Source organism: Poromitra crassiceps, assembly GCF_964638095.1.
Source record: "Poromitra crassiceps genome assembly, chromosome: 3".
Lineage (NCBI taxonomy): Eukaryota > Metazoa > Chordata > Actinopteri > Beryciformes > Melamphaidae > Poromitra > Poromitra crassiceps.
In genome coordinates, this window is record NC_139625.1 from 17,952,526 (window position 1) to 17,973,596 (window position 21,071).

Below are 21,071 nucleotides of genomic sequence, written 5' to 3' on the forward strand. Positions count from 1 at the left end.
GTCTAAAGTGACATTTTGGGCGAACATGAGTGAGTTATCAAATGAAAGCTCTTTATGAGTTCTTAATACTGTGAATTCTAAACCCATCCAGAGTTCATCAAAAGCCAAAAGATCTAAGACTGAAGTGAACTCTTTGGGACCAAAAGGGCTTGGCCACTCTGTGTGTGTGTGTGTGTGTGTGTGTGTGTGTGTGTGTGTGTGTGTGTGTGTGTGTGTGTGTGTGTGTGTGTGTGTGTGTGTGTGTGTGTGTGTGTGTGTGTGTGTGTGTGTGTGTGTGTGTGTGTGTGTGTAAAATAGTCATCCAAATGTTTATGAAGTTTTCATATAGGCTACTATTGAATAGATTGCATTTAATAAACAAAGTCAAGTATGGTATTCTCTCTCTTTCTGTCTCTGTCTGTCTGTCTGTCTCTCTCTCTCCCCTGTAGCCTATAGTTGCTCAAACTCACTCCTCGCACTCTTGAGAATTTAGAGGCTAGCAGCCTAGACTTGCCTCTTCAAATGAAAAGTTACAAGAAAAGTTGGAAACCAAAACATAAATGTTTTGATAATGATATGAAATCATATGATAACAGCCTATTCTCCTTCGCGCGCTGGTTATTGCGCAAATCAGCGGGAGTAACAGAATAGGCCTATCAAGCCGTCCTTTTCATCCCATGTTTTCTGAACCCCCCCTCCCACTCACTCTATTAGTCTGTCACTCCGCTGCAGTTTGGGAATGAGAAACGTGCAGAGCAGAGCACGGGGAGAGGAACACGGACGGCTTGCCTCTCCCTCTGTGCGCTTTTACGCAGCGTCTAGCCACACAAATGCAACACCTTCCAGCTCTTCAACAGGCTTGTGCGTGGAACTAGTATTTCACTTTAGATGGGACAGCGCCGAAGCCGTATCTTTTATTTGCAGGCGCGCTTTTTTTTTTTTTAGCAGCGCTGATGTGAAATCTGCTGTGCAGACATGTCTTCAGCGCAAGGGCTCCTCAACAGCGTCTTCTCCTGCTCCTCTCCCTCATCCAAAGCCATGACCAAACGGAGGCTCCGCCAGACCCGGAGCTTGGACCCTGCCATCATAAGGCACTGCGGGGACACCGAGGGAGCAAGTGCCGCTGGTGGTGCGTCACCGGAGCGCTTGGGTCTGAAGCCGGCTTTATTACGCACCAAGATTCCCACACTTAAGGAGCCCATAACGCCGTCCCTCTCCTCTCCCTCCATACCGCTGGACGTGTCCCCCGGCCCGTACTCGACCAACTTCCACTTTGATTACGATGTGGTGAAGCGTGCCAAAAGGAATACCGCCACGGATTTACCGTTTCTGGTGAGGGGGGGTCCCGGGGCCGCGCCGGGTGGGAGCACCGGCACGCTGTTCTCCCCGCGGAGGTGGCTGCAGAGGAAGGTCCAGCAGGCCAGCTCGCACGCTTACGTCGTGTGGAAATCAGAGGTACACTTGTTATGTCTGTGTCTGTGTGTCCCAGTGTGGCCAAGTGGTTTCCACTCAGTCAAACTGCAGCTGTTTGCATCCCAGTTCCGCCCGTGTGGCCGTTTATCATTTCACGTTTCAACAGAATTCAATTTGTATTCAGTGATGCAGTAGTAGACCTCCAGTTAGTGATCATCATGGCAAACAACCACCAACACACACAAAAAACACTTTCAGAAAACTATGTGAACTTTTCTCATACTTTTCTGTATGAGAAAAGTATGAGAACTTTTCTCCCCTTAAAATTCCTAGTACACCAGTGATAATCAAACTTTTTCATATCAGGGACCCTTGCAGGGCCATGATGGACCCACATTTGTCTCTCACCCAGACTCAAATCTGAAAACATGTTTTTGTCAGATATGATTTTGTCCTGAATTCTGTGTTGTTGGAGGCCAACAGATAACAGTGAAACGATCAAAGTAGTCATTCTTCAACATGCTCTACTTGTGTTAACATCTTGTAAATGAAATAATGGTGAAGTGTAACAATTGACCAGTTTGCTGGAACCTCCTCAAGGACTCATGGTGGCCACCCTGACCCCCCCCCCCCCCCCCCCCTCCCCGAGAACTGTCAGTATAAAAAGTTGATTAAACAGCAACTGAGTCTGGGTGGGTTGCCCCCCACTGCATCCCTGATTGCATTCAAATAACACAATAACAATGCAATAATAACGCACACTGGAGCAGCTCCATTGTAGCTCTTGGAGGAGCATAAAAGGCAATCAGCAGACTTTAGAGTAGACGCTGGTTATTTCTGTTACCATTACGGCACAAATGCACTGTAGGCCAAAATACACCTCCTTTGAATAAGCGCAGAAAATTGCTGATTGCTATCAATAGACCTACTGAAGTTGAATTCTTGGAGTTCTTGTGGTTTAAGAGTTCAGGTCCCATTTTGCTTAGGCTACATTTGAGGCGTGTGCGTGTGTGTGTGTGTGTGTGTGTGTGTGTGTGTGTGTGTGTGTGGGTGTGTGTGTGTGTGGGGGGGGGGGGTTGGGGGGCTTAATTGAGGGGTGTAGGCTAATTGGGAGATTTATGGGTCTGACCTGACCTTTCAGCCCATCACTGACCACTGGTGCAGCTGCTTGAAGTGTCTTGGTTCTCTGTCTTGCTCAAGGGCACTTGGATAATTAGGGGTTGGGGGGGTGGAGGTGGGGGTGAGCTGTGAGCAGCACTGGTCACTTCTCCCATCTGGACTTTCCCAGCCCAGGGGTTTCTGTTATTATTGTGACAGTGGTCCCACACATAAGAATAACAATCCGGAGACACCATGACTGTTTTACCTGATTGGCCACATTGTAATTTCTGGACGTCGCTGCGTGGGGGCGGGTGTGTGGGGCGGCCAAGGATATTAAACCCAATAAAATGTGTCATGAAGTGTGCATTGCCGGAGTTGATTATCAGAGGATTATGAGAGCACAGATTTTCTTTTTGTTGCTATACGTTTTGGGGTGTTTTCATTGTTTTTTAGTGTTCATAAATATATAGGCTCCAAATTGAGTGTGAATAAGTGGAAAGCAGCGAATGAAACTTACCAAAACATACTTGGGAGACTTATTATTTTAGCAGGGGGCTTTATTGGCTACATATTTGGCACACTGGTGGAAAGGTATGATGATTTCCCTGCTTCTTTTGTGGACTCTCTCTCTCTCTCTCTTTCTCACTCACACACTCTCCTCTCTCACTCCATGTCTCTCCTCCTCTGTCTTAGCCTACGTGCTTTCCTCTTGTCTTTCTTGCCGTGTGTCGGTGTGTGTGTGTGTGTGTGTGTGTGTGTGTGTGTGTGTGTGTGTGTGTCGGTGTGTGTGTGTGTGTGTGTGTGTGTGTGTGTGTGTGTTGTGTTGACGTGCCGAGGACACATGGCCCAGGCAGAAGTATTTCAGATGGCCTGCAGGATCTGGTTCTCACGACTGCTAGCGGTCACGGAGTCAAGCTGCTGGCGGTCACAGGGTCAAGCACAGACAGCTCTCGCATCATTTCCTGTTTCAAAACGGCAGCTCCAGCTTCACTCATAGCTGTTTCCGTTTCTCGCACACACACACACACACACACACACACACACACACACACACACACACACACACACACACACACACACACACACACACACACACACACACACACACACTCACACTCACACATTTTTGTACAGCTATCTTAGTGAGGACATTCATTGGCATAATGCATTCCCTAGCTTAGCCCCTAGCCCAGGGATACTCAACTTTGCGCGGGGGCCACTTTTGCAAAATGACAGGAGGCCCATGGAGCTAGTTAATAAACAAACATAACATTTTCTCGAGCAGATTGTAGGTTTTTGGGGTGTCAGCCGGAGTTTAGTCTGACAATTTTGCACACACAGGTTAGTGTTAGTTAGGTTATGTTAACGTTGTTCATAGTAGCCTACATATATGGACATATACGTGCAGTGCATATAAGTGCCTGGGCGGTGAGCAGGTGGTGATATTTGACAATTCAGCAGGAGCTCAGTCAAACTTTATTTAACGTTTTTTTTGTGAATTATAAAAAATGGTCAGGGGGCCACTCTGCACCTTATCGTGGGCTGCATCAGGCCCCCGGGCCGCAAGTTGTGTATCACCTAGCCCAGTGATCCTCACTACTTTCTCCATGAGAGCCACACTAGCCGGTCAAAGTCAAGAGGAGAGCCACTTTTACCGCAAAACCACACAGTAAGCATTTGATTTAGTTTTTAGTTTATTAAATGATAAAACCAATGATAAAACATTTAGAACCAATGATACAAATGTTAGAAACAATTATAAAAATCATAAAAACATTCAGACCGACTTTATATATATATATATCATTATTATATATTATTATATCATTATATTTATCATTGGTTTTATCATTTATATATATATATATATAAACGATATAAAAAATGATAAAAGCGATGAAAACATTCACACCGACTTGATTAAAATATATATAATGAAAACATTCTGATGTTCAGTCTGTCTCTCTCTGGGATGCAGCTGCAAACCTCTAGACAGCTGCTTTGCTTATCGTTAAAACTCCGACGCTGGGACGCTGGTGACTTGATTGTTGCAGCTTGCGCATTTCTCGTTAACGACGAGGAAATGCCAGCTGCAACAATACGCCCTGTCATTCACACCTGAAGCGCTCTGTTTCTGCGTCCCTCCCTGCCACTGACCCAATCCCTCCATGCACGAGGCATTGGCTTGTTTGCAGTGTTGCCAGATACCGGTAGGCTATATGGTGAGTTTCAACCCCCATTTGGTGCTCCAAAGGGCCACAAACCTGGCAACCACGCAGTTTGTTTGACACCGCAGTGAGGGAATGGTTTTGACATGATTGTATTATTTCTATCCGCTGCGAGCCGCGAGCCGACAATGAAAGAGTCTAGAGCCGCCATCGTCTCGCGAGCCGCCCAAAGAGGATCTAGGACCTAGCCCATAACCTTAACCATCACAACTAAATGTCTAACCAAATTCTAACCTAACCCTTGAATGTGAGTCTTAGCCCTTGTTCACACAGGACACCGAACCTAAGTAGAGCTGAAGGCGTGAGAGCGTGGCTTCGGCGAGGCTTCAGCGTGACACGCGCGCGGGTGGTGTGTACGGCGTCACCTGTAAGGACGCCTAAATGAAACGTGTGGGTTCAGCGTAGGTTGAGCTTAGGTTTAGCGTTGCTTTGGCGTCCTGTGTGAACGGGGGCATATGCCGCATTCATGACAACTCGGCCCGCCGGAGGTTTCAACACGGAACCTCCGCCCTGGACAGATTTGCGTTCACGCTGCACCTCCCGCTCGGGGGGAAAGCCCAAACTGTTGCTATAGCAACCCGCGTTAGCATGGTAGCTACCTACTAGCGAACAATGCTAACCGAACATGCTGAATGCTGAATTTCACACAGAGCGAAACACAGATGATACAAACACATATGAAACGTTACATTACATAATTAAGAACTCAACTTGTGTGTTAAAACGTCAACAAACGTCTTTATAATAATTCTGTGATTATCATTAACGATGCAAGTAGCCATTTTGATGTGGCTGTTACGTCAACTCGGAGAAACCGGAGCTCTGAATGATACCCGAATTTCCGAGCTGTAATTCCGGCCTGAACGACCGTTCAATTCACTTTTTACAGGTCGGAACCCATTTTTTCCGGCGGTCCGAGTTGTCTTGAACGGGGTATTAACCTTCAAACAGCCCTTCCTTTGAAGGTGTGTGAGAAAGTGAGGACCGGCCAAAATGTCCTCACTTTGCTAAAATGTCCTCAATTCCCAGGTATAAAACTCAAATTGGTTCTCACTAAGATAGCTGTGCAAGAAGATTTAGAACTTGTCCCTCTTTAAAATGTTGAGAATCTCTCACTCGCCACAGTTTCCCACCAGTCTAAGTAAATTTTCCATAACCACCCCCCCCCCCCCCCGTCCCATTGAGGATCACATAATGAGAGCATCAGTTTGGAGTCATTAGGCCGATGTGGAGCGTGGAGTTACTGCACCTCAGAGTGTTTGTACAAACACAGAGCCAAGAGGGGCTGCTGATCTGCTGCTATGTTTCACACACTGTTGGCTGTGATTTAAATTCCTCAGACAAAGTGCAACAATAAAGCCTGGAAATGTACAGAATGGAGGCGTTTTGGGGTCGACTCAGTGGCAGCAAATCACGAAAAGTGAAGGTACACTGACTTCATCCCTGCAGCGTAGCCGTCATGTAAAGAAGATACATTGTAGCCCAGTACGCTTTGAGTGTCAGGCCAAATAGGGCTGCGGGCGATATGGCCTAAAAAATCTATTTTAGGCTGAATGGCGATGATATATCCCGATATTTTCTACCAAGTGGGCTAAATGTTCACTTGTAAGCAGGCAGTAGGGCCGGGCGATATGGACAAAATCACTCTCACAAAATATATTTACACATGAGATTTTTGATCAACAAGAAATCTCGCGCGCTACACTCGCTCGATTCCTAGGCTGGCCCACTCTACAGGGTGCGGGCTCGCACATGGCTGCTGCGTGGCCTCGCCTGCTCTATTGGCATGCGCAGCGCACAATTGCCCAAGTTCGCATCACTGATGACATCACTCGCTGATGACATCACAATTGCTCAAGTGACCATCACTGATCACATCATGGAGTGCTCGAGTGACATCACTCAGCGCACAATTCCTCAACTTCGCATCACTGACGTCAGTGAGTGATCGGTATTGAGGAAAAGTAGTCTGCACATTGACTGCTGATGTCATAGACACTGTGACATCATCAGTGACGTCACAATTGCTCGAGTGACCATCACTGATGGCATCATCGAGTGCTCGAGTGACATCACTGATGATGTCATAGACATTGTGACATCATCAGTGACATCATTATGCTCACCAAAATCATCACAGAATTCACAATGTGTGCGACAAAAATTGCAGACCAAAAATGCAGACACGACCCACTTACTCCCTTTTATATAAAAAGGATAATCATCAGGAATGTGGATATAATGACTAAGTGGGTAAAGACAAATAATAGAAGAGCTAGAACAGTCTGTTAAGTTCAGAAAATGACATCACTTTACTGTAATGCAGCCTTTAAAACCAGGAAAACACAACACTTATGCCATATCACGATATTACAATATCCTAAATCGAAGACGATATATCACAATATCGATATAATGTAGATATATTGCCCAGTGCTATCAGTACAGTACATTGTTCTGTAAATTGATAGGAAGAGGTCCTGATCTCAAAATGATGCAAGAAAACACATTATGTGTTGGGACTCTGCTATTTTTGCCACTGATCCACTGTACGCAATTGGAACGTTTGGCGTATCCACTGCACGCATTTGCGTGCGTGCGTGCGTATGTGCGTGTGTGTGTAGGTAACCTGTGCAGAACTGACTCTTGGTATGCCTTTGTAAGGAGAGAGAAGAAGGAAGAGGCAGAGAGAGAGAGGAGGGCAAACAGAGACGGTAGACTAAGTGAGGATGTGATGGTTTACATACTAAAGCAAAGCCTGACAGTTATAATAGCCATGATTGCTTAATAGCTTTTTTCCATGGTGGAGTTGTTGATGTTGAAAGAGCACTGACGCAACAAAGCGTCAAAAAGCATCCTCTGCCTGTTTTTAGACGGCTCTCTGACTGGAGGAGATTCATCTGGTGGAGTGTGTTTTGCTGTAAAATGAGATGTCAACATCTGAGAAAAGGGACACATACTATGCAAAATAATGAAATATTAAATATGAAGTATGATAAAAAAAAAACTAAGCGTGGAATTTTTTATAATTGGACTTCGGAAAGTGGATCCCTGTTAAATTAAACGGAACAGACCTGATTCTCTACACTTGAGCAATATGATCAACTTATGATTTTAGCGTTTTGTAAATTATGTTCTAATTTGTCTTATCACTGTGTGTAACACGCTCACACATGCTTTATCTCTTTCTTCCACTCTCTCTCTCTCACTCATGCATGCACAGACACACACACACACACACACACACACACACACAGACACACACACACACACACACACACACACACACACACACACACAGACACACACACACACACACACACACACACACACACACACACACACACACACACACACACACACACACAGGAAACAGTGGTCAGCTAATTTAATCCCTGGTTGTTTATGGAATGTTGACATCGTACGGTCTATATTTAGACCCACTTACCCCATGCATTGGAAGACGAGAGAGTATCTATGTAAAGAAATGCACTCCAAACTAAGATATCCACCATTTGTCAAAAACGGACAATTACTCTTCTAAAATGATTGATCTCACAGCATCTAAAACAAGTGAGCTGTGGTAAGGTCACAGCTGTTTGGCTTCAGACTGGCAGCCTCTCTCAGCCTCTACACTGCAGTGGACATTGTGAGGCACACCAGGTCAGATTTGGTGGGAAATCTGCAGGATTGCTTATTGCTTTATATTACAAAACAGGACAGGCTGTTCTCATTACGTTACATCCCGAGGCATCATTTCTCCAGTAGTTTCATATTTACTGCTCAAAAACAATAACCATCTAATAGTGGAAATTTCACAACTGGATCGGATCATTGAAATCCAATTGGTCCTTCCATTGCACATTCTCTCCATTCATAGATTTTTGAGATGACAGCCAGACAAACAAGCAATTTAATGTCTGAAAACATGCCCTCTTTGGAAGCAACATATTTATAAATGAGCTCTTACATCTGGAAAAACACACAATAGGCTACAGTACCACTGGTGTGGGATAGAAGCTAGCACTTGTCCTACCATGGGCTTATTTCACAGCAGTTTTACCAAGGTATCATTCATTTGACAATGATATATGATGTTTAAAACTGCTGCATAGCACTGACAGAGTCTAGTCTGACTGACAGCGTGACGGTAAAGACTGACTGACAGAGTGTGATGTAAAGACTGACGGACAGAGTGTGACGGTAAAGACTGACTGACAGAGTGTAACGGTAAAGACTGACTGACAGAGCATGACAATAAAGACTGACTGACAGAGTGTGACGGTAAAGACAGAGTGTTACGGTAAAGACTGACTGACAGAGTGTGACGGTAAAGACTGACTGACAGAGTGTGACAGTAAAGACTGACTGACAGTGTGATGGGAAAGTCTGACTGACAGAGTGTGACGGTAAAGACAGAGCATGACAATAAAGCCTGACTGACAGAGTGTGGCGGTAAAGATTGACTGACAGTGTGACGGTAAAGACTGACTGACAGAGCATGACAATAAAGCCTGACTGATAGAGCGTGACGGTAAAGACTGACTGACAGAGCATGACAATAAAGCCTGACCGACAGTGTGACGGTAAAGACTGACTGACAGAGCATGATGGTAAAGCCTGACTGGCAGAGTGTGACGGTATAAGCCTGGCTGACAGAGCATGACAATAAAGACTGACTGACAGAGTGTGACGGTAAAGACTGACTGACAGAGTGTGACGGTAAAGATTGACTGACAGAGTGTGACGGTAAAGACTGACTGACAGAGTGTGACAGTAAAGACTGACTGACAGTGTGATGGGAAAGTCTGACTGACAGAGTGTGACGGTAAAGACTGACTAACAGAGTGTGACGGTAAAGACTGACTGACAGAGCATGACGATAAAGCCTGACCGACAGTATGACGGTAAAGACTGACTGACAGAGTGTGACGGTAAAGACTGACTGACAGAGCGTGACGGTAAAGACTGACTGACAGACCGTGACGGTAAAGCCTGACTGACAGAGCATGATGATAAAGCCTGACCGACAGTGTGACGGTAAAGACTGACTGACAGAGCGTGACGGTAAAGACTGACTAACAGAGCGTGACGTAAAGCCTGACTGACAGAGCGTGATGGTAAAGACTGACTGACATACCGTGACGGATGGATTTTGTTGCTAGCAGTGCAGCGTTTCTGTGAAGCCTGGTCAGAGATATCAATCAAATGTTACACCCACTGTACGACTGCAGATATCAACACAGCACAGTTCAGGACTGGGCCTCATTTTCTATAATCTTATCTAATGAGACAAAAACAAAGTAATGTCAGGATTTGGAATAGGTTGATGCCTTTCACTAGAGCAAACACATGGATAACAAATGTGTTCTCTAGACTCTAGAGAACCTCTAGAAGAGAGACCCTCTAGAGTCTAGAGGTTCAGCTGCCCACTTCTCTCTGTCACACGCACGCACTCACGCACGCACGCACGTGCACACAAACACACACACACACACACACACACACACACACACACACACACACACACACGCGCACGCACGCACACACACACACACACACACACACACACACACACACACTCAAACATCTGTGCACTGTCAAGCGCCCTAGAAGATCCGCCAGTCAAAACAGTCATACACTGTGCTCCAGGAAGGCCGAACCCAACTCATCTGCACATATGGTCAAACAGTGTAAGTATTGCCTTTAAAGGTAACATTTACATTGTTCTCATAAATATACAGCACTGCCAAACCAGTGATAACAATCAAGCTATCACCATTTACGATCTACAGCCCCGAAGTTGTGTTTCATCCTTCCATTTGAGACGAGATGGGGGGCAATTGGGTACCATTTCCTGTGAAATATTAAAAATTCCTTTCCAATGGCCCGGCGCGTAATCCGTCGAAAGCAAATTGTGCAGGTATAAAACTGGCTCACAAAGGGGCTGGGGAACCAGTGGTTGCAATAATATTTGACATTACCGCGATGCGTTTCGTGAGGATGCTGCGCATCTTAAATATCCGAGGAAAACATATCTGTTGCAAATTGAACAATAGCCAACTCGGCCTGTGCAAACATTTTCGCAAGCTGCTGCCAAAATGGCTCATCTATCAGAAGTGTTGGGCTCTGTGTCTGTGCATCAACTGTGAATTCAGCGTTCGTCTTTTCTGAAAATATTTGAGTATGGAAATTGAACTGGGCCACATTCTTGCCATTGTTTATGCTGCGAGCCATGCGGGCCATCTGGCTTTGGGCCAGGATGCCAACAGTAGTGTTTTCAATGGTGATCCATGTTGAACTGTTTATAGCAGCTTGGCAGCAGGGGTTAAAGAATACATCCAACACGCCACACACAGTAGGCAAATACTACACAAACCTCCCCTATAGATTCACATTTCATTGGTCCAATATGTGCTGCGCATATCCAATGTGTATGACCAAAAAAAAAAAAACTGTTTCTCCCAGTGCTGCGTTCATGCAATGAATGATGTGTTTCAGTTCACAATCAATGGAAATAATCAACTAACTATTGAGCTGTTTGGATGACTTCGATCCAACTGCAAAAACTTTCAAACACTGATGCAAAGCTTATTCCGAACATGAAGGATGCATATACGTATATTCTAATAACTCCCACAGTTTTTATAGATTACATCTCACACCTGTTGTTGATGTTCTCCAGCCAGCTCAGTTTATATATCTGAGATTTGAGATAAGCAAGTTTCCAAAGTACATTCTTCCCCCATTATGATCAACTACATGATCACGATCAAATGCACTTTCTCTCTGTAGGAGAACTAGCGAGAAGCTTGAACTTGTGAACCAAACTGCTATCTGTTCTGCCGTTCCTCCCTTCTCGCCCCCCAAGTTCCCTCTGAGCGAGGAGGTCTGCGTTGGAGGAATAAGACCTTGATGGTTGGACATGTTTGGAATGCTGGTATCAAAATCCACCCTATACCGGGAAGAACGACTCATTACAAATCCCAAACCCCAGTGGAGTTATTGCATTGACTCTAATATACGATGTTATCGAGAGACCCCAAGCTGTTTTTATGAATGATGTGCAAGAGGGCGGATCAGCTTGGAAACGGTGACAGTCCGACCTCAGGATGATTTCCCCGGCTTTCGCTGGCATTTTCTGCTTCAGGTCTTTTAGAAATTCTCTAAAATCACAGTCTGATCTCATGGCATCCTGCAGGAAATAAAACAATACCCCTGGTAAGAATTTGAATCGGAAAATCAGTTTGAGAATCTATATTAGATGATGGTTGACTGTGGTGGAAACAGTGCTGCCCTCAACTAAAGAAGTCAACTTTTTTTTTTTGTTATTTATGGGTTTTCCGCCTTTTTCTCCCAATTGTATATTACCAATTTCCCCTATAAGCTGTCCCAGTTGTTGCTCCGCCCCCTCTGCCAATCTGGGGAGGGTGCTTCTTCCGATACATGTGGAGTCGCAGCGAGGAGTTTCACCGCGAGGACGTAGTACGGGGGTACGGTGGCGCAGTCGGTAGCGCTGTCGCCTCACAGCTAGAAGGTCCTGAGTTCGATTCTCGCCTGGGACGCTGTGGGCACTGGAGTTGTGACCCCCCCATATCTTCAGTGCCTACTGCCCAGGTGGGCTATCTCGTCGAAAGGGCCTTTCTGTGTGGAGTTTGCATGTTCTCCCCGTACGCCCCAGGGGGTTCCTCCATACATAACCCCCCACTAAAAACATGCAGAAGATAGTCATCCGACCAGTGACGACAACATCTGAAGTTGGTCCCCGGGCGCTGGAAAGAAAAAGCGACCACTGCTCCTGGCCTGTCCCCTGGAGGAAAGGACAAGCCTGGATGGGTCAAATGCAGAGGACATATTTCACCGGCCACCGTCAGCATGAGTGTATGTTGTGGCCGCATGCAGGTGTTGAAGTGTTCGTGTGACAATAAAGACGGGCTTCCGTCTGAAATCGTGTTTAATCGTGTTTAGCGAGTGCGGAGGAACGCGTTATTCCCCTTCCCCCAGTTCCCCTCCCCGTTGAACAGGCGCCCAGAGTGACCAGAGGAGGCGCTATAGTGCAGGGACCAGGACACATACCCTATCCGGCTTCCCACCCGCAGACACGGCCAATTGAGCTGGTGTTTAATGCTGGATGGCAGTCTTTTATCGGAGCTAAGCTGCTGCTCATTCGTATCTTCTGACCCACTGCTCCTCATTGCTAAACACATTGGCCATGGTGCGGATGACCTCAGCGTGTTCTGGTACATTTCCCCTCTGGGGAGAAAGTCCCTGGATTGATGTGTGCGGCTCTGCGAGCGCAGTAGTTTGATTATGCTCATTATCAAATTGAATGTGCTTGGCTGTTGCCATGCAAAACATGTACAAAGACCAGAACACTTTCTATTTCCAAGGGAGGCAATCCAACTAAACATTCTTTCTCAGTTGAAATGGATGCATTTTGTCATCCGCTTTAAGATTTCAATTTTCTCACACATCAGTGAGGCTCTTCTCTTTACGGTATCTATGCTAACAAGACTTCTGGCCCTCTGCCCTCAAATGTTTCAGGGGTTCAAAATGGCAGTAAGGGGATGGAGAATAGCTAAAGGCACTGACTCTTTAAACCTCAATATATCATCGTCAAATAAACGGTGAGACCTTGGCACATTATAATGACCCTAAACACATGAGACCATGTGGAGACAATTGGTATAGCCTCAATCTCGTGCCATCTCAAACTTAAGACTACATCTCCCATAAGCCTTTTTGTTTCCGTGGTTATATGTGGATAATCATGTTAGAGGTGATTTGTTTTTTAAAATCTGCCTTTCACACGTTGCACCGTCTGCCATCGCCACAAAACTCTGAAAGCTTTAACTCAACTTGTGCTGGAAGAGCTGCACCTTCTTCCCACTTCGTGCCATGAAACAATCTCCATTTGTGCTGTAAAGCAATGTAAAATGCAGGGTAGAGGCCGGTAGAGGCTGCCAATCTTCTCTCTAATGGTCTTGTTTGCTTAACAGTAATTATAGTAATATCTCAATTTAATGTGGTCATGGGCATCCGGGGAGTGCAGCGGACGATTCCCTGCCTACCAACATGAGGGTTGCGGGTTCAAGACACCATGTTACCAATTGACTGTCTGCAGGTGGGAAGTCGGATTATGGGTATGCGCCCTGGTCGCTGCAGTAGCGCCTCCTCTGGACGGTTGGGGTGCATGTTCGCAATAGCGTGATCCTCCCACGTGCTACGTGACGTCCTGTGAAACTCCTCCTCGGGTGAAAAGAAGCGGCCGGCGACTGCACATGTATCGGAGGAAGCATGTGCTAGTCTACAACTCTCCACAGATCGGCAGAGGGGGTGGAGCAACGACAGCATGGGGGAATTGGCCAAGTAGACTACATCTGTGGAGAAAATGTGTCAAACATGAACCAAAGTCAAAGTTAAAAGCTGTTTATTTCTTAACTCGACAATAGGTATCAAATCAACCACACGGCACCAGAATTTCAATCGGCGTTTAAAAAATACCTGTGCCTGACGCCAGCAGCATAAACATAGCCTCTTCTCTTTTGAGCAAAAATCTCCCGGGGGGGCCGTTTTTTTAAATAACTTTCTTTCCATTGATTGTCTTTGACACAGGCTCTTTCATTGAAAAGCAACAGGAAAACAGTGGGGTTTTGGTTTATCAATCTCACATCTCCTTTGGGATGTTTTCTCAACAATGGAGAAAGAGCACAGCTTGAAATAGAGACGGCTGAAAAGTCAACACGGCCAGATCTCGCTGTCTGTTGCCGATTAAGCCAGCTCCTCCAGTCAGAAAGCCGGGTTGGGTTTCTGCGTGTGGGGGACAGAATCTGATGTGTGTGTGTGTGCGTTAGTGTCATTATTGTGAGATCCTGAGTCTTGCAGGCACACATGCTCGCTCGTCCCCCTTGTGTATTTGTGTGTGTATTACAGAGAGCCCAATGTCCACTAATGGTCTCTCTAATATGGTTTGTCATGGGCCATAGGGAGAGCATGGAGAAGCTCCAAGCCCACTCTCATCCTCTCACATGTCCCACGCTGTGTGTTAGGTGTACTTTACAACTTCCCATTTGTGTGTTCGTCTCAATCAGTGTAAACGGGGGCGATATGATACGCACACTGGGCGAAAACATTTCGCAACATCTTGAGAGAAAGAAAATGTTCTGCTTTTCAAACATATCCTTTGTTTAAAAGTGGGGGAGGTTGCTAAGTTCCTAAATGCCAAAAGTATTGTAAGTGGTTTTGGATGTTGTGGTTCCACACTGACTTACGATCTATGTTGTAAGAGAAAGAGGCAAAAGTACCGTAGCAGTCATCTTTATTCTAAGAGATTTTTCATCCATATCAGATAAGCAATAAATGTGGTATTTGCACATGGTCAGTTTGGCTCTTGTGAAAATTCTTATCATATATCCAATTTGTATCCCGTAACTCCTACAAGCTCTTGAGATGCTTGAGATGTAGGTGCTATGAAAAGCCGTTAATTCCGCCCATATGTCGGTGTCACATGGAAACATAGTTGGCTCAATTTCTGCAAAATGTGTGTATGAAACATCCTCAAATCATCTCGCTGCTGCAGTGGATCATAGATGAGGAGGACTTTATCAGTTGGGTCTCGCCATTAATTTTACTATGTTGATGCTTTATGTGAAAGTAATTGCTGGGGTATTTGGATCCATAGACTGTAGAAATATATGGATGTAACCACGGTGATGTCACCCATTGATTTGTGGACGTTGTGAAGCCTCTAGTTTGGCATTTGGGCGGCTGCCATCTTGGTTCCTGCTTGGTTCTCGCGTTAGCCAAACCAGGGGTTTCCCATACAGCTGCAGCGCCGCCTGTTATTGGTCTGTGATTTTGCCAAGGGCGAGCTGCGTGATCACTGGACAGGCGACCTGTCAATCACGCCCCTAAACAGTCTTGTAAAACAGTTGTATAAAAATTAAAGTTGTGATGAAAGGACAAATTATCTATACAGAGCAAAACTGTTCTTTGAACCAGGCTGTAAACATGCTTATTTCTGCTGTAAAGTCGGGCAGCCGGGCATGTGCGTGTGCAATATTCTTCATAAGGAGTTTCAGGAAGTCTTCTCATTTATATATCCTGTCCCGTAGCTGAAAAATGAGCCCGTATGATCAAATCATATTTGTTCAAATATTTTTGGGAAACTAAAAATGGTTCATGCTGCATTTAGTCAGGATTAGCTGAATGTTCCTGCTTACACACGCAGGATTTAGGCTAGTGGGAGCTATAAGCTTTAAGAATTAATACCTGTAATAATGTGTGTGTGTGTGTGTGTGTGTGTGTGTGTGTGTGTGTGTGTGTGTGTGTGTGTGTGTGTGTGTGTGTGTGTGTGTGTGTGTGTGTGTGTGTGTGTGTGTGTGTGTGTGTGTGTGAGTGTGAGTGTTTGGCTTGACACTAGTGTGTTTCTCGACTCACAACCTTCTTCGAAATGAGATCAAACATTTGAGAATCGGATCGGTCAGACTCTCCTCTCTGGTCACCTGTTCCTCTCTCGCCCTCTCACCCGCCTGTCTTTCTTCCAGTAAGATAAACTCACTCTCTTCCATCCTTCACTTTGATAGACTCACTTTTCCAGTCATGCTTCATTCACCGTCGTATTTAGACTGCTGCACCTCTCTGTATACCTCCCTCAATGCTTCATTCACCGTCGTATTTAGACTGCTGCACCTCTCTGTATACCTCCCTCAATGCTTCATTCACCGTCGTATTTAGACTGCTGCACCTCTCTGTATACCTCCCTCAATGCTTCATTCACCGTCGTATTTAGACTGCTGCACCTCTCTGTATACCTCCCTCAATGCTTCATTCACTGTCGTATTTAGACTGCTGCACCTCTCTGTATACCTCCCTCAATGCTTCATTCACCGTCGTATTTAGACTGCTGCACCTCTCTGTATACCTCCCTCAATGCTTCATTCACCGTCGTATTTAGACTGCTGCACCTCTCTGTATACCTCCCTCAGTCAAAGTCCCTTTCTTATCTGCAGCCTGTGCAATCTGCAGCCTGTGCAAAATGCAGCAGCTATGACTCTCATTGGAGGAAAAAGATGGTATCGTCCCAATTTTCTATTACATGAAAAAAGATTATTACATCAAAAGCAGGTCAAGACCTGCTTTTGATGTTTGGCTTTAATAGCTCTTGTTTCTTTCTTTGTCAGACTGCATTTACTTTGTACTGTTTTAGCTGTGCTTTGTCTTTTTTCCTTTTAGAAACACTTTGTACAGTAGCTGTCTTGAAAAGTGCCATACAGATTATCATTACTACAGTATTGGACCCATGGGAGTTAGACCCCCCTGGTCTGGAACACAGTGGTCTGCAAAGCCTCCGGGACACACTCAAATTCATCATAAATCACTGATGATATGATATCACTTATCATCATCATCATAATACAACGATAAGTTTCTGTGTGTGTGTGTGTGTGTGTGTGTGTGTGTGTGTGTGTGTGTGTGTATGAGAGAGCAGAAGTTTGTTCAGCCACAGTTATGCCGTTTTACGTGCGATCGGGCTGAAACTTTCAGAAAGTGTAAAGAGCACCCCTGCCGGATTTTTTAATTAGGTAATTGGGGAAGGGGGGTCCAACTCCCACAGGGAGGGAGGGGTCCAACTCCCACGGGTCCACTAGTGTATAAAATTGGCGATGTCACTCGAGCACTCTGTCATCAGTGAGTGTTGTCATCAGTGATGATGTCACCAGATCATGACCTTGGTATTACAGTTCTATCTGTGTTGAGTGCAGTTAAAAGTTACAGAGCATCAAAGTTTTGACATCCCAGCTGGCAAAACTGTTAAGTATTGCAGTGAATCTTTACAATATCAAGTAGATTTTTGAAGACGGTCCAAATATAACTTATGTAGGCTCAGTTATTAGTGTTTGGTTTTATAAGGTTCTATCTAGTTGTTTGCTATTAAACATGCTTTGATTTCAATGCACCCCAAGTCAGATTGGGCTAAACATTTGCATGGTGGTGGGTTATGATCTGGGGAAGGTCATGGGCTGGTTGTCAAATCCTGGAACCACCTGGAAAGTCCTGGAAAGTTCTGGAAAGTTCTGGAAAGTTCTGGAAACCACCTGGAAACTGCTGGAAACCACCTTATACCCACACCCTAGGTCGGATTAGGCATGGCGGTGGGTTATGATCCGGGTGGGGAAGGTCGTGGGCAGGTCGTCAAGTCCTGGAGCCCCCTGGAAAGTCCTGGAAAACACCTGGAAACCACCTTACGCCCACACCATAGGGCAGATTGGGCTGAAAATGTGCATGGCAGTGGGTTATGTTCCAGGGAAGGTCATGGGCAGGTCCTTAAGTTTTCAGTCTCAGATGCTATGCTATGTGGGTTCATGGCAGAGTGTGAAAACCTTTCACATTAAAATTGTCAAACTAAACTCCGGCTGGTACTCCCCAAAGCCTACAATTTAATTAATGTTTGTTTATCAACTGGCCCCTGGCCTTCTGTCATTTTGCAAAAATGGCCCCCAGGCAAAACAAAGTTGAGTCCCTGCTCTAGGACCTTCCCATCCCTAGCTATGGTCCCCATTCCCTACTAGCCCCGCACCCTTTGCTAAACGTCCATGAGTGACTGAATGTCTTTCTGACCCTGGCCTGGCCTGCTGCCAGCGCCGTGGGAAAAAAGAGCTCATGTCATCAATTTGACATAACACTAACAAGCTATACAGTAGTTATGCATGATACTAACTGATAATAATGATGATAATGAACAGTGGAAGGCACACCTTGTCAGACATAAAGCCCCTCATATTGAACCAATACACACACACACACACACGCACGCATGCACGCACGCACGCACACACACACACACACACACACACACACACACACACACACACACACACACACACACACACACACACACACACACACACACACACACACACACACACACCAGAGTGAGACATCGTCTTACAGCTTGTGTCTTATCTGTGCTGTCCTGCTCTTGGCTCCAGGCTCTCATGGTTATCTGCAGGGAGTACACTTGGGCTCGAACAATTGGGCAACACTCTGAATGAATTCACATCGCTTGCTATTGGACATGTTTTGGCGCATTTTCCAACATTGATTTGCAACTCAAAGGTGTAGGGCTGGGCGATAATTCAATATTATGGGTTATCATATCTTTCAGGGGAATCATATTGTGATGATATGAAGATATTTTAATATCGGGACACATTTCTGCTGTCTAAAATTGATGATGACAAGCAAATTTCATGGTAGGAATATTATTTGAATAGTTATTTTTTTTAACATCACACCTAAGTCAAGTCAAGTCTTGTATTGATAATTGATTTCTGGAATAATATGACCAAATAAACTAATCAATTCAATTCAATTCAAGTCAAGTCAAGTTTATTTGTATAGCCCTAATTCACAAGCATGTCCCAGAGGGCTTCACAGAAAATATGTCTAGCTAATTCTAGCTGACACAACAGTAGCAAATTACAGAATAAAGATAACACATTGAACAATTGATAGAGAAATATAGAAAATATAGAAATATAGGAGAGAGCGGAGGAGAGAGCAGGAGAAGGGAGGAGAGCAGGGGGAATGTGAGAGAGTGATGGGGTGGGGAGGGAATGGGAAATGTTGGGGAGTATAGGAGGTGGGGAAGGAGCATGGGGAAGGGGGAAAGAGGAGAGAGCAGGAGAGGGGAGGGGGGAGGGAGAGCGGGGGGATGTGGGGGAGGAGAGAGCAGGGAGAGGGAGGAGGTGGGGAGAGAATGGGAAATGTGGGGGAGGAGAGAACGGAGAAGAAGAGGTGGGGAAAGGAGCAGGGGAAGGGGGAAAGAAAGAGAATGGGTGCCATGCTTTAAAATGGAATGGATGCCATGCTTTAGAAAAGTGTGTGTGTGGGGGGGGGGGGGGGGGGGGGGGGGGGCTCGGGAACGGGAGGAGGTGGGGAGGGAGAGCAGGGGGAGTATGAGAGACTATATGGAGAGAACAGGGAAAGGAGGGCTAGCTGACACAACAGTAACAAATTACAGTAGTAATTTAAACCTAACTCTCTTGAGACTTTCGACTTGCATCGAAAATCTGTCCGCAGGCTCCGTCAAAAGGTGTGTAACAGCGCTCACACGCATGCTGCGCTTTACCCGATCAAAATGAAGTGAACGTGACCGGTGTTTTGTCAACACTTACCATTTTCAGCGTATAGCAAGTTGCTACTTGCTACTAGCAACGAGCTAGAGTTGTTTCATAGCGACGGACGCATTTGAGAGCGACACGCAGGGAGCGGAAAAGAAATGCATTAATGGGCAGAGCTGGTCGGTTGGAGCCAATGGTACAGGGGAGATGGATCACACCGCCCGTGGCGCGGCACGCCCGTCTCGCGTCCTGCAGCAAGTGCTTCCACGTCTGGTCTATTTTTGAGGCGAGATGCGAGCGGTCACATGCAGCCATGCAGGCATGAAGTCAGTACAAGTTGTGACCGGCGCAGAGCAAAACAGAGCGTTTCTGGTGTGAATGGCTCCAGGCTCCTGCTCGACGCGCTGCGACGGAGACGTTTCCGGTGTGTCCCAGGCGTAAGACGTGACAATAGTAGTGAATTGGTTACATCTGCTTTAGGTTTCTCTATGGGTCACTGGGTCACTAGGACACGAGGATTGGTGACACTGATACAGGCGACTCTACACTTTCTAATGTATCTACCATAACTCGAACAATCTGTTGGGCCTGTAGCGTACTGCTGTCGTGCAGTGACAAACAGGCCTGATGTCAAAGGCAGTTGGTAAAAGTGTAACTCGATATAGCAGCTTCAACATTTGACTCCAAGAGTGTGAGGAGAAAAGAGGTCAACGTGTCACTACAAACTAATATCATAATATAAGGAAGATTTCTGATACGCGTTTGCAATCAATAATAGAGCACTTTCAGCCAAGAATGTAGAATCCTCCTGTTAACCACAACGTCCATTCTTTTAAACTGACTCTGTTCAGCAACGTCCGTCAGAGAAAACCTTATGAGTGGACAGTGGTGTCGTGCAGGTACGCAGGTATACGGAGTATACCCACTTATCTTTCAGTTGGCATTGAGTATACCCACTTCTAAAACCCCCTCTATAGCCTATAGCAGGGATACTCAACTTGCTTTGCCCGGGGGCCACTTTCGTGAAATGATAGAAGGCCAGGGGCCAGTTAATAAACAAACAATATACATTTTTCTGTAGCGGATTGTAGGTTTTTGAGGTGTCAGCCGGAGTTTAGTCTGACAATGTTGTGCACACCGGATAGTTAGTTAGGTTAAGTCAGTTAGGTTAAGTACATACATAAGTGCCTGGGTAGCGAGCAGTGGAGACGGCGGTATTTGACAA

At 45.6% G+C, this 21,071-nt stretch overlaps 1 protein-coding gene across 1 annotated transcript in view; it reads left to right on the top strand.

The window, feature by feature from the left end:
• Positions 1–954: 954 nt before the first annotated feature.
• LOC310773838 (rho GTPase-activating protein 6-like) overlaps positions 955–21,071 on the top strand; it is a gene marked incomplete at both ends in the record, with an annotated part of 167,868 nt that continues 147,751 nt past the window's right edge. Inside the window, one exon of the mRNA XM_083633807.1 lies at positions 955–1,434. Coding sequence (XP_083489933.1) covers positions 955–1,434 — 480 coding nt within the window. The remainder of the gene's footprint in view (positions 1,435–21,071) is intronic.